The sequence below is a fragment of the Nematolebias whitei genome, chromosome 6 (assembly GCF_014905685.2).
Source record: "Nematolebias whitei isolate Nwh7 chromosome 6, NemWhi1, whole genome shotgun sequence".
In the NCBI taxonomy this organism is placed as follows: domain Eukaryota; kingdom Metazoa; phylum Chordata; class Actinopteri; order Cyprinodontiformes; family Rivulidae; genus Nematolebias; species Nematolebias whitei.
The window spans coordinates 46932267-46945824 of NC_056503.1; the positions used below are offsets into that span (position 1 = coordinate 46932267).

Genomic DNA, 13558 nt, shown 5'->3' on the forward strand with positions numbered 1-13558 from the left:
GGTCTGCGAGACCCCGTTCTGAACTAGAGTCCAGAATCCGGTCTGCGGCAGTCCATCCGTGGGGATTTTCTGTTTTGTCAGACGAAACTCTCAGAACCTTAAACGGGTCGGGCGCTCGGGTCAGGTCGGCTGTGGTCGCCTCCTGTCCTTCTTTGTGACGTTCTGCTGACGTTATTTTGATCAGGAACCAGTTCGTTGGGTTCTTGTTGGGTTCTCTGACATGTCTGGACGGTGACCGAGCCTCAGAGCTGCTTTGTGGTTCTGATCCGAGGGTGGTGTGGTATGTTTCCAGCAGCTAAAATAAAAGCTAAAACGGCGTTGTGTCCTCTGCAGTTTGGGACATGTTGTTTCTGGTCTTGGCCTCGGCTCTGAGCAGAAACGAGTGTGCGTGTTTACAGAACAGAACCGTCCGGACTCAGAACATCCTGTCCATTTCTGGCAGCTTAAAAATCCAAAACGCTGCAGGAGACGCTGCCAGGACTTTCTGCACGGATCCAAAAGTTGCTCTGCTGGGTTTATTCAGAACCCTAGGAGGCACCGATGACGGCCTGCAGTCCAGACACCAGTTGAAAACTTTTGCTGGTTTGAATTAATTTGTTTTTCTGAGTTAAAAGTTTGGATTTAGTTCATTAAATGAGCTAAAGTACCGAAGCTTTAAGATGCATCCTTGATGATGTAAGAACGAGAGCAAATGCAAAGAAAGCAGAGCTGATGATGTAACATCAGCTGAAGAAACTAAAACTGAGCAGTTACGTTCGTTCAACCTTTATTTAGACAAGTTAGTCCCATTGAGCCTCCAGGACTCATTTACACGAGAGACCTGATTTCAACAAAGGATGATGACAACAGACGTAAGAAGCATACCGATTATTATTATTATTTTTAACAAATTAAAATAAGATTGCAAAAAAATAGCAAAAACAGCTAATTATAAGGCGAACGTAGAAAACTAAAAACAGGAACATGTCTGCATTGGTCCCAGAGAGGTCAAGGTCGAGAGCTTCAGATCTTTTTGCAAGATATTCCAGGAAACGTATTAAAGGTAAAACAGGCAGAGCAGGAGGTAAAACGAGCAAAAGAGGAGCTAAAAGCTACAGAGCAGTTGCTACAATGAGCAGAATTGTAGCTGCACGGTAGCTAAATGGAGCAAAAGAAAACAGCCAATCAAGTGAAGCAGATTATAAAGAGAACCGTTTTTGAAATATTAACATTTTTAATCAAACACCCTGGAGTCGCTGCACGTTGTTCTCCATGGAGCTGAACCATGTACGAAGTGTGAAATGACACAAAGCATTCAGAAATAAACCGTCACTTTTACGTTTTGACTGCAGAAGTTTAACTTCCACAAACGAGCATTAAACAAACGGAGGTGTTGCTGGGGACTCGATTTAGATTTCTGGTGTCACGATTCGATTCAGAAACTATTTTTCCATTGAAACGGTCATAAATTTTGTTTACTGGTGCTCACGTCCAGCCATCAGTGTGTGAGAGGTGGGGGACACCTGGACAGGTCTCAGTCCATCACAGACAAATAATTCAAAATGTATAAATATAAAGGTAAACAAAGACTCCAGCCTGCCATAGTGCATTAACCTTTAACTCAAAATACAGACTTCACAGTTTTTTAAACCATATTGCTCTAACATTTTATATTTTCAAACTTTAACCTAATATGAAATATTACTTCACAGTCTATTGATTCATATTTGGTAAATCTTTAACAAAATTTCAAAACCTGCGCAAAAACTCCTCTGAACCGTAATTTATAAACCGAAATAAAACGCATCGTTTAGAACTGGCTCCAGGTGATGTCTCACTCTTCAGCCTTTGAAAAAGACAAATTAAGTTTGTCATAAAACTTGTATGATAAAGTTTTTTGTATAACGTGAGTAAAACGGCATCGTCCGTTACTTTCCCATGGATCTCCTGACGTTGCTCTCCGTGTGGAACGGAAGAGTTTTGAATCTCTGATCCAGGGTAGAAGCAGTTTACACAAGTATGGCAGAAGTTTGGCGACATGACGGCTCAGTGGTTAGCACTGTTGCCTCACAGCAAGAAGGTCCTGGGTTCAATCCCCAGTCTTTTTGGGTGTTTTCTCCGTGCATGTTAGGCTGCCTTCAGGCCTCCCTTGCAAAACAGATCTGTGATCTCAGTGGGATTTGACTGGTTAAATAAAGGTTAATGATAGGTGTCTCACTCTGTTCGCTTGTGTAGCTCTTTGCCAGATCATTGCTTTTTTAACTTCACAGACAACTGGTGTATCACAGAAGTCTGCCCGTGTGTCAAGAAGCAGCTGAGAATGCACTGAAGCGATTACTGACAGAGTTGGTGCCGAGTCCTCTGGTATTATGTTCATCTTTTATAGACCCGAGAGTCATGGCCGTTCCTTCAGCACGGGTGATGTCGGTCTCATCCAGAGAGAAATATCTGCGTGTCCACATGTTCTCACCCGGGGTGAAAGGAGGGCGGCACAAATTGCAGGTTGCTGCTCCAGAAATATTTCAAGCATCTCGTAACAGCTGTTCCACCTTGTAACATCAGACTTCAGCTTGCGTGGAGTTTTGTTTGTCCTCCAGCGCATGACGTGTGGGCCAGCGTTTACTTTTAGAGCTCGCTGGGCGGCAACGCACGTGACGCGTGTCAGGTGCTCCAGCTGCGCAGCAGCAAAGCATATTTGCAGCGTTATCGGTGACAACAATGACGTGTGCTGCTTTTCATCTTCCTTTATTTCAGGGTGACGTCTCACCAAACGGGCCTGCGCATTTGTCATATTTCCAAAATGCCGCAATTTCGTTTGGCACTTTTTGCAAACAACCGTGCTCTTGTCTTCCATTGCAGAATCTGAAACGTGTCCGTACACCGACTTTTAACGATGAAGCGGCGGGTTGAATCGCGCGGTTCTCCTGCTCCATGCTAGCGGGCTCCGTTCAGATAAAGAGCTGGCTAACTAGCTTGCTGTACGGTGGCCTACAAGGCCAAATTCTGCAGTGTTTGAATGGACACAGTGCAATATGCAGTACGCTCAGGAGTAGGAGCGGGAAAAAAAACAAAACGCATTTTAAAATTGATTTATGGGCCTTTAGAATCAATTCAGGATCGCCAGGACTAGGAATCTAGATCCTTTAAAGAATCAATTTTTTTCAGCACATACAAAATATTACATTTTTTATTTAGGGGCGCATCGATTGCAGTTTTCTGGCCGATCACGATTCCTAAAAAGTCTGACCTGCCGATTTCGATTTTGGCCGATCCCGATTTTGTTTTATAGGCAACACTGTCAGGAGTTAAAAGGTCACAATAAAAATAAAAAAAACCCATTAAATACAAAAACAACTGGACTTTGTAACAGAAGACGTTTCGCTCCTCATCCGAGGAAACGGAAAGCGAAACGTCTTCTGTTACAAATAAAGTCCAGCGGTTTTTGTATTTAACGTTTTTTGAATTTACCATGTCCTGGATGACCGAGACTCTTCACCAGCATAAGGTCACGATGCACCTTCAATTTTCCAATATCATTGTATTGAAAAACATACTCGAACAATATCCTATAAACAATAAACTTGTTGTAACGGGCCATGAGGTAGTGCTTTGAAATATAAATGAAGTTCAGACAATTGTTGTTAAAACCAAAAAAATCTGTAAAATCGGTTTCTCGTACAAGTATCGTCCGTTTTCCCAAAATTAAGGAAATCGGGGCTGATTTATCGGTGCACCTCTATTTTTAATGTGTATTTTGTATGAAACATTTTACAATGAAGAGTTTCTTGTAGTTTTACTAATTTCTCTCGTTTTCTGTAAACTACTTTGCAGTTGAGAAAGAAACGGTTTGTCTCCAGGCAGAAACACGTTGGTTCTTTCTCATCGGTTAGGACTTCGGTGTCTGGAGAGAAGGCTGAGCTTAGTCTGACGCTGCACAGGAGGAGTTTGTTTAATGACTGACAGCCCAATGATTGTGTTCGTTACATATTTATGATCAAATTTAATGTATTAATTAGAGTCTGATGGTAGGTGGGGCTGATACAGGCGTTTGAGACCAATGCTAATAAGACTTTCGCCAGACGTGACTGTTTAAAGGGAAGGTGTTCTTTGTTTAATTTATATTTTGGTAACGCACAATAACTTTATGTTGACTAGTGGAGGATAGTGCTCCACCTGTAAACCTACGTATAGGGTGGATCTGATTAGCTTAGCTTCATGGTTGTTAGCAGCCGCTGTGTTCAGGATCAGATTTAATGTATTAATACATATATATGATCAGATTTAATTGATCATATATAAAATGTATTTATGGTCCGGTTTAATTAATTAGTATGCGTTTAGGATCAGACAGGTTTCTGATGGACTCCATCCGAAGCAGTGAAAGTTGCATCAGTAGCTCTGCCCCTTCTCGGCACACGGCCCGGACCGAACTTTTTCTCACAGGCGTACGCGCCAAAGATCGTGCGATTGGTCAGAAGTCTGTGGACGCTTGTGGCTGCGGCATCTTGTTTCATCTGAATCCGACGCGAGATCAGATGTTTGTTTCTGAACTCCACACGTCGTGCGTCGCACCTGAGCTTAGTTTCGGCGATCCATCTCCAATCCTTCATTTCTGTCACTCCTCCTCCTCCTGCAGGAGCAGCTCGGAGCAGAGGAAGCTCCGCTCCCGTGACGCGGCCCGATGTCGGCGCAGCCAGGAAACGGAGGTGTTTTATGAGCTCGCCCGCACCTTGCCGCTGCCGCGCAAAGTCTGCACCCACCTGGACAAAGCCGGCATCATGAGGGTGACGCTCAGCTTCCTGCGACTGCAGCAACTCCTGCGGCCCGGTAAGAGAACTGTGACCAGTGAAGACTAAGTTATTATCAATCCTGTTGAAACAAGAGTAGAAGCATGATGAGTACATGAGAAAAAAAGTGTTGGCACTGGATAAAAAAATAAATTAGGAGAGTGATAAAAGGACAAGTTGTTTGGCTGTAAGAGCTTGGAAGTGTTTTTTCAAACGCGTAGTGACCACGAGTCATGAAGCAGGTGAGTTTTCCACTGCCTGCCCCAGATTTAAGCTCCTCCCCCACACCTGATGACTAAACTACCAATCAACCATTGCACAATTGCAGTGATATTAAAATTATTAGTGTAATAATTTTAACATATATGAATCACACAAATTAGCTTTAACGATTAGAAATTATTGGCTTCAGTAGGACAAAGTCTGCAGCGCTGGTTCTGTTGCAAAAAATCCGTAAAATAAATAAATAAATAAATAAATAAATTAGAGGGACAGAATCACAATTAAATCTCTAATTTAAATAACTTGTTTTACACAACATTGATTTCTATATTTTCATGTCTCCAGGCTAACGATTAGCATAGATGCTAACTGTTAGCTTGCCTATGGGATTTCCGTTGCTAAGGGTTAGCATTGTTTGACTAAAATAAAACACTTTAAAGTCAATAACCAAGACAGTTATAAGTTCTACTTACAGACGTATTTTTCAGGGTTCAACGAAGAAAAGATGGAAACGTTAAAACATAACTGATGTTTTAACTACAAACTGTGCCGTGTAGCTCCCCGAACTGATAACATAATCTGGCCAGTTCATAGCTGTCTTTTCCACGAGAATATTTCTTAAAACTATATTTGAGTATTTTAAAATGTCTGTTAACTTTAACAAAATGACTTGAACCGTCCATGTCTGTGATGCTTCTAAATATATTTAATTTTGAATTAATTTATAAATTTAACTTGAAGAGAAGATCATCAGTGAACCTTTAGTTCTTCAGGCTGTGATTCAAACCGTGAACTTCACCGAGTCGTGTTTCTGTAATATAATCCATCTGTTTGTTTTTAATCCAACAGAAGGAGATGAGGAAGACGAGGCGCAGGATGAAGATCCGATGGACGCCTTCTTCCCCGAGGCGCTGGCCGGTTTCGTCATGGTGGTGACTGAGGAGGGGGACATGATCTTCCTGACGGAAAACGTCAACAAACACATCGGCATCGCTCAGGTGCAGCACGTCTCTTGGTCTTCACCGGAGACGGTTTTTACTGTAAACCAACTGTGGGCTGGAGTCTTTGTAACTCGAGCTGGAGGGTTATTCTTAGCTGTTTGACTAAAACAGTCCGAGGGACACGTGTTGTCCTGCAGCCCCAAAGATTACACCCTGCAGTTGGATCATTTCACTGCTGCTGCTTCTGGATTATCTGAGCAGCACCTGTGAAGTACATATTAACCAGAACACCAGGTCTGACGCTAGAAGCGCCCCGTTTCAGGGATTAGTCTGTGACCGAGGTGTGTGTTTGTCTGCAGCTGGACCTGCTGGGTCAGAGTGTTTACGACTTTGTTCATCCCTGCGATCAGGAGGAGCTCAGAGATCTGCTGACTCCACGTCCAGGTCAGACACGTCGATTATTTCCAGAACAGAAAGAGTTCAAACAAACACGACTGATTACTCCCTGCTGTCAGAAACAGCATTTGATCACAAATTGCCAAAAAACATAAATAAAAAATGACAAACTCTTTCAGTTTCACTGATATCGAGTCATATGCCTACTCGGAGCTTCTCATGAGTTCTCCAGATTTTAACGTAACGTGAAGCACGGATCTAAAAACTCGTAAATCTCAGTTTCAAGTTTAAAAACTTCATTTGATCTCGTCGTTCTCAGGTCTTTGTAAGAAGCTTCAGGCCGAACAGACGAGCGAGAGGAACTTCTTCCTGCGAATGAAGAGCACGCTGACCAGCAGGGGGCGCACCGTCAACATCAAGTCTGCCAACTGGAAGGTAAACTTTGACCCTCGACCTCAGAGAGCGCCGATGGTAGCTCGTGGTCGCCGTCGCTTCCCGGTGCTCGCCTCAAACACCAAACTTGAAACTGCAGCGGTCGTCAGTCCAGCTGCAGAAAACTACATTTTTAATGTGTGTGTGTGAGAGTGATCTGTAGTGGTAAGGCTTATCTGTGGACTGCAGCCAACAGTTCATTCAGTCCACGTGCACACACACAGTCTCTCTCACACACACACACACCGTCCTGCTCTGCAGAGCTCATATCTATCCATTCAAGGACGCTTCTATTTGCAAGGATTGGGTTTTGTTCAGGCTCAGAACCAGAACCAAACAAAAAAGCCTGGAAATTATTATTTTTCACACTGCAGGACTTAATTATAAGTTTAGATTGTTCCCTCTCAGATTATAATCTAAACCTGACCGCCATTGGACCCTGGCGTGAACAGTCCACGATTCTGAAGCGACCTGCAGAACACGTGACGTCACGCAGAACACGTGACGTCACACGCAGCGCGCCGTGTTTACAGAAGGAAACGGCTGCTCGTGTGTGTGGATCGGTTCTGAAGAGGTTCAATGAGAGCAGATTAAATTATGACATTTCCAACTTGCTTCACATTAGTTGGTTCAGACTGACATAAAAAGAAGTTGGATTTGAGACGATTTTCTCTGCAGTGCAAAACGTACACACACACACCACACACACACACACCACACACACACACACACAACACACACACCACACAACACACACACCACACACACACCACACACAACACACCCACACACACGGTGGGAGATGAGCATTTCTTCCAGGAAAGAGTTCGTTAGGAGTCGTTCTTTATGCATCAACCACATGATGTCATTTAATAAAACGCCAGCTGATTGGTCGGCATGACAACAATCAAAGCAGGCTGGACCTTTCAGGAGGGCGGAGCCTAAAACAGACTAAATCATAGTTTTTAACAAAGTGATGAGTTTATGTAAAAATAGTAGAATGAATAAAAATTACATTTAAATACTTGTAAACTTTACTCAATTTCCTACAGATTTGTTTCACTGAGTAACAAAACGTTAGTTTGAGTTTAGTTTTATTAGTTTGTAACAGCTGGATGTCCACACACACAAAGCTGCTGCTGTTGGGCCTTTACTTCCTGGTTAGAAGGAGCTCCTCTCAGATCAGGACTGAGGAGGTTTTGGGTTTTGTCCTCCAGGTGCTCCACTGCACGGGTCACATCCGTCCCTCAGCGGCCCCCCCCGCGGCCCGAGTGATGACGCTGCTGTGCGAGCCCATCCCTCACCCCTCCAGCGTGGAGTTTCCTCTGGACACGTGCACGTTCCTGACCCGCCACAGCATGGATCTGATCTTCACACACTGCGAGGGAAGGTAAAGAACCAAACCCGAGTCTTGGTTTATATGAGAACCCAATAAAAAAACAGGTCTCCTCAGATCTGGATCAGTCTGCCTTCAAAAATCTAACCAGGAACTACTTTTTTAAATCTCAGGTGCGACACGGAAGAAGAAAACATTAAATACCGTTTTCCTCCTCCATATTTTTTTCTTTATCAGATTTATAACATTTGAAGTTTAAAAAAAAACAAAGTTTTATTATGTTTAGTTTTTTTTAAGTGTGTCGTCCCTGACTATAAAAACCTTCCAGGGTCACGGAGCTGGTCGGATACAAACCCGAGGACCTGATTGGACGCTCGGCCTGCGAGTTTTACCACGCCCTGGACTCGGAGCGCATCAGGAGGAGTCTGCAAACGTGTGAGTGTTCACGCTCGTTCAGACCAGTGTGCACCGGACCTCACTCGTTTACGAGACGGACTTGTGTCCGAGCTGAAGGTGTCGAGAGGCAGAGGTCCAGTGTGATCATCCTCATCCATTTTTGCTGCCAGTAAAACTCCAACATGGATTCTGTCTGCAGTGCTCTCCAAAGGTCAGGTGAACACCAGCCACTATCGCTTCCTGGCGAACTGCGGCGGCTACGTCTGGGCGGAGACGCAGGCGACCGTCCTCTACAACAACAAGACGTCGCAGCCTGAAGCCATCGTCTGCCTCAACTTCATCCTCAGGTGCTCAGAGGAGCAGAGCGGCTCGTCTCGGGGCTGTAGCAGCAGGAGACGATGGGCTGACGTCTGGTTTTGTTTTGTCTTCAGTGCTGTGGAGCAGCCGGACGTGGTTTTCTCTGCTGAGCAGACCCGCTGCAGCTGCGTGACGAAGACCGAACCCCGCTCGCCGGACCACGCGCCTGAGGACAGTGGGATCTCCACCTGCGAGTCCGACGCCGAGAATGTCGCTGGTTCCTCTGAATCTGAAGATGTGGATCCCAGCAGCCCCGCTGAGCTCCTCCTGAAGCTGAAGGAGAATCCGGAGGAGCTTCTGCAGTTGGCTCCTGAAGCCGAAGACGCCGCGGTGCTGCTAGCAGCCAGTGAGGAAGACTTCTGTTAGCTCTCATTTCTGAAAATGGCTGATGGAAACTAAATAAATCTTCAGCAGCTTGTTTGTCAAAGAAGACTAATTTGGTGTCTTCATCAGGTCCAGTCGAGCTGTCGTTTGCCAGTCCTCCCAGTCCTTCGTTGGTACCGGAGGATCCTAAAGACCTGTGCACCCCAGAGCTGAGGAAGCTCCTCGCACCCATCTTTGACTCCATCGACCCCTCGTCGTCTCCGTGCACCTCTCCAGAGCCAGCGCAGGTAAACACCAACACCAGGAGCCTTTTTCAAGCTGAAGGTTTCAGGTTGAACCTCCTCGTTTGGTTTCAGAGCTCCTGTAACGTGGAGGTGATGGACACCAGCGAGGTGGAGAAGTTCTTCACTTTCTGTCCAGAAGATACTCAGAAGAAACTGGAATCGCTGCAGGTAGGAAGCAGAAAATCCACCTTTCAGAGTCCAAATTGCTCGTCTTGTTGCACAGACCAGTGAGGTCTTTACGTCTGGGCCCAGGACTCGGAGGACATGGATCTGGAGATGCTGGCTCCTTACATCTCCATGGACGACGACTTCCAGCTGACCTTCCTCAGCGCTCGGCCCGAGGACGCCGACAAACCTCCGTCCTTCTCGTTTAAACGCTCTGACGTGAGCAGAAAACGGTGAGTCCGAACATCTGGCTGGAGACTCGTTTATTGTTTACGTCTCGGCACCAACGATCATTTTTATAAGAAGGTCCAACGATGCAGACGAGTTGTCGCCATGTTTGTTTGTAGGTTTGATTAAAAACGTTTGTCCGGTTTTTTCCTCCTCCGTCAACAAACAGTTTTTCTGTAACGGTCGTCGTGTTTCTCGTTCAGGACTCGAGGCGACGACGTGTCCCCTCAGCTGACGGTTCAGGACAAGAGACAGAAACCAGACCCGTCCTCCATCGAAGAAGAACTCCTCCTCAGCCACAGTCTGCTGGTGAGTTTACAGAACCAGGTCCGAAAAGGTACTTTGGTTCTGCTCAGAATCAGAAAGAAAAGGAGCCGTGGAGCTGAAACCTGTTCAGGCCGTTTCCTTCACTGACCTGTGAAACTGTTTCCAGGACACTCTGGAGGAAGCGGACCAGTCGGACCTGGTTCTGGACCTGGACTCTGAGCGGCGCAGCCAGCTGCTCACAGACAGAGACCCTGTTCTGGGAGGCGTTCAGGAACTGTGCGACACCGCAGGTGAACACCCCTCCACCTCAGATTTAACAACAGATTAAGACCCGCAGCTCGTCTCCAGATTATACTCCGGAAATATTTTACAGACTGAGTTCATAAATAGTCACAAACATTTTCAGGTGATATGAATTCTTTAAAAGTTTTTGACGATTCTTTTGTCTCCTGCAGCTCTGATGAGGAACGTGTTCGCCCCTCGCACCGCTGACCTCTCACCGCCCCTCTCACCTTTGACCTGAAGCAGCTCGAGGTCGGCTCCGCCTCCAAGACTTAAACGCACACTTGTCAGAAAACAAGCCACAAACCTGAACGCACAAGATGTTGACCTGACTCGTGCCGTGGGGTCTGACCTGTGGCTGAGCGGGTCGACCTCGAACGTTTTTTATTTCTCTCACGAGTGTCTCTGCGCCGCGAGGCGCCGCGGACCCGTCACTCACATGTTTTCAGCCGTTTGATGTGAGAAATCTGCCTGTTTTTATAGAAACAGCAGGTGGTGCTAATCGTTTCGTTTCCACCACAAAGATTCATCACCTGAAGTGAGACGGATCTGGAAATGTTTTGGTGCAGCTAAATGTCGCATTTATATCCGTTTAAAAACAAATCAAGTTTATTTTCTTAACAACGCCAAAAACCTGCGATATCAGTGGCATGTAAGGACTTTTTATACACTTTTTTATTGTTATTGACGTGTTTAACGTGTTTTATTCAGAAATCCTGGTTCGAACATCTGCAGCTTGCTTTGATCTTCCAGGTGGGCGGGGCTTATCTAACACTCCCTATAAGCTGATCAATCAGAACCAATCCGTCACCCTGTTAATTCCCTTTTTAAATAAATATAGTTATTAACGTGATGTAATGAAGCCAGTATTGGTTCAAATCAGAGTAGTCTGCATGTTTATGCTCACGTGATTAAATTAGTATCTTTGACATGTAACGGATTATACGTGATGGATACACGTGTTGTAATGAGGTGACGTGAAGCGTTCTTTGTATTTTTTAATAAACCAAATTCTGAATAAACCTGCCGGGTTGTTAACTTGCCGTGCGCTCTGAGCTCTGTGCCTTCTCACCACGCAGTAGAAAATCAAAGCCTCGTTTCGACTGTTACTTCACAGACGAGGAGTAAAATACTTTTGGTTTATCCTGTATGTACTCTTGAACTTAATAAAGCTGTAAAACTGAACATTCTTTTGTGTTTTCTTGTAAATTTGTCTTGAATTAGGTCAGCTTGAATTATTGCTCGAGTTTAAAATGGAATAATCTTCAAGATTAAAGGGATCTCCTTAAAGATCTTACGACCTTAAACGATGGACGTTGACTTCAGCTATAACAACAGGAAGGTAAAAATACAACGGGCTGTTTAAAGTTTTAAAAATTAATGACATGGATGCCACCACGTTCACGCTGCAGTGCATTCTGGGTAAATGCTGTGGGGTTACTCTGATGCGAGCTCTGTCCATGCTGAAGGCTAGACTTGGACTGATGATCAGATGTTTAATTTGAAGCGGAGCGCATCGACTGGAGTCATCCTGAAGATGATGAAGAGGAGAGAAATGATGCTGCATCACAAGCATCGGATCAGAACATGTTCACTTCACAGGAGAGACGCGTGACGTCCTAATGAAGACATTTGTCTCTACATCAAAGTTCATGCTCAATCGTGGTGTCTCTGAGCAGGACACCCTATCCCCAGCTGCTCCCCGGGTGCTTTCAATAGCTGCCCACTGCTCCACCTGGTGGTGGATGGGTTAAATGCAGAGAGCCCATTTCACCATCGTATGGGAACATACAACGATGACAATATATACACAAGTTCAGTCAGGTCACCTGGACAGATTCTTTTTGTTGAGATGTTTCTTCCTTCATCCAAAGGACTTCTTCAGTCCGAGGAGCCACAACAAACTCAGTCCCATAAGCAGCACACCCACATAGTGGACCATCCAGTGCTGGTGATGAGATGGTTTCTGGGTTGCTGAGAGTCATTCCAAACACATTCTCTAATGTTAACAGACACCATGGAAAGCCTGCGGTGCCACAAACACATGACTGACATGTAAACAACAGGTAAAGTTTGTGTTGCTTTCATGTTTACACGTGAAGACTAGATTAAATCTTTTTAAAATAACTGGAAAAATAAGAAGATGTTAAAGTAGGATTTTAATTCTTACCGTTTTGAATCTTTTTTTCCAGATGAGGAATCCTGATTTATTGACTTCAGTTTTTGTCTGCGCTACAAGAAGTAAACAAACAAACACATTATTTATTAGAGCTATAATATTACATTTAAATGTATCATTTTAGCCTAAAATACTTGAACTGGACAGGAGCTACTTCCCTGCATCATCCCCAACACACACTCGAGCACTAACGCACCGTATTTCATGTCAGCAGCATGAAGCGCATGCAAATCACCTGCCACCATTTTTGATTTGTTAGAGCTCTGAGAACAGTTTGTAGACGACTCTCAGCCACTACCAGACCAGATTTTAGCTCAAAATCTGTGAAACTGAACGAGATACAGCCATTGTTGTGTTAGCTAAGACTCATTAGCTGTGGTGGCCATTTTGAATGAGGGCGACTCTAAAACGTTAATCTGAGGATCCATCAAATTTATCTTCCACATCTACACCCAGTGATGACTTTCTGTTTCTGTCAGATTCATCTGGGGCTTCAGAAGATGTTTTGCTAACGGACAGATAAGTACATCAGTCTTATTCGCAAAATAGCACCATCTTTGGTAACCATGACAACAGACGTGAAGTGGGTGAACATGTACACAACAAACAGCCAATGTGCTCAGTGTTGCGCATGACTCTCAGCTACTACCAGCCCAGACCTTGGCACAAAACCTGGACAACTGACAAACATACTCGTTTGTGATTTTGACATCATTGGCTGTGGCAGCCATCTTGGATTGGGCTGGCTCCAACTGTTAGTCACTCGTAGACCTACAGCCACTGAATATTCCTTCAAGGCGTCGTTGGGAGTTTTCCTGACACACTGTTGACTCTCAGCTACCACCACACCGATGTGTAGCTTAATCTCTGTGAAACTGATAGAGCTGTAGCCACTTTTGTGTTTTTCAAGGTCAGCCAATTGTGGTGGCCATCATGAATCACACAGACTCCAAAACTTAACCGGTTGCAGACGCACATCCAAC

At 44.8% G+C, this 13558-nt stretch overlaps 1 protein-coding gene across 1 annotated transcript in view; it reads left to right on the plus strand.

Annotated features, from left to right (window-relative positions):
* hif1al (hypoxia inducible factor 1 subunit alpha, like) overlaps nt 1-11581 on the plus strand; it is a 14853-nt gene extending 3272 nt beyond the window's left edge. Inside the window, exons 2-15 of the mRNA XM_037677705.1 lie at nt 4616-4806; nt 5838-5986; nt 6289-6373; nt 6645-6760; nt 7975-8147; nt 8422-8528; nt 8689-8836; nt 8921-9192; nt 9300-9457; nt 9527-9622; nt 9707-9852; nt 10051-10156; nt 10281-10404; nt 10570-11581. Of these exons, the coding sequence (XP_037533633.1) occupies nt 4616-4806; nt 5838-5986; nt 6289-6373; nt 6645-6760; nt 7975-8147; nt 8422-8528; nt 8689-8836; nt 8921-9192; nt 9300-9457; nt 9527-9622; nt 9707-9852; nt 10051-10156; nt 10281-10404; nt 10570-10637 (1939 nt within the window). The 3' untranslated portion in view covers nt 10638-11581. The remainder of the gene's footprint in view (nt 1-4615; nt 4807-5837; nt 5987-6288; nt 6374-6644; nt 6761-7974; nt 8148-8421; nt 8529-8688; nt 8837-8920; nt 9193-9299; nt 9458-9526; nt 9623-9706; nt 9853-10050; nt 10157-10280; nt 10405-10569) is intronic.
* Nucleotides 11582-13558: the final 1977 nt, after the last annotated feature.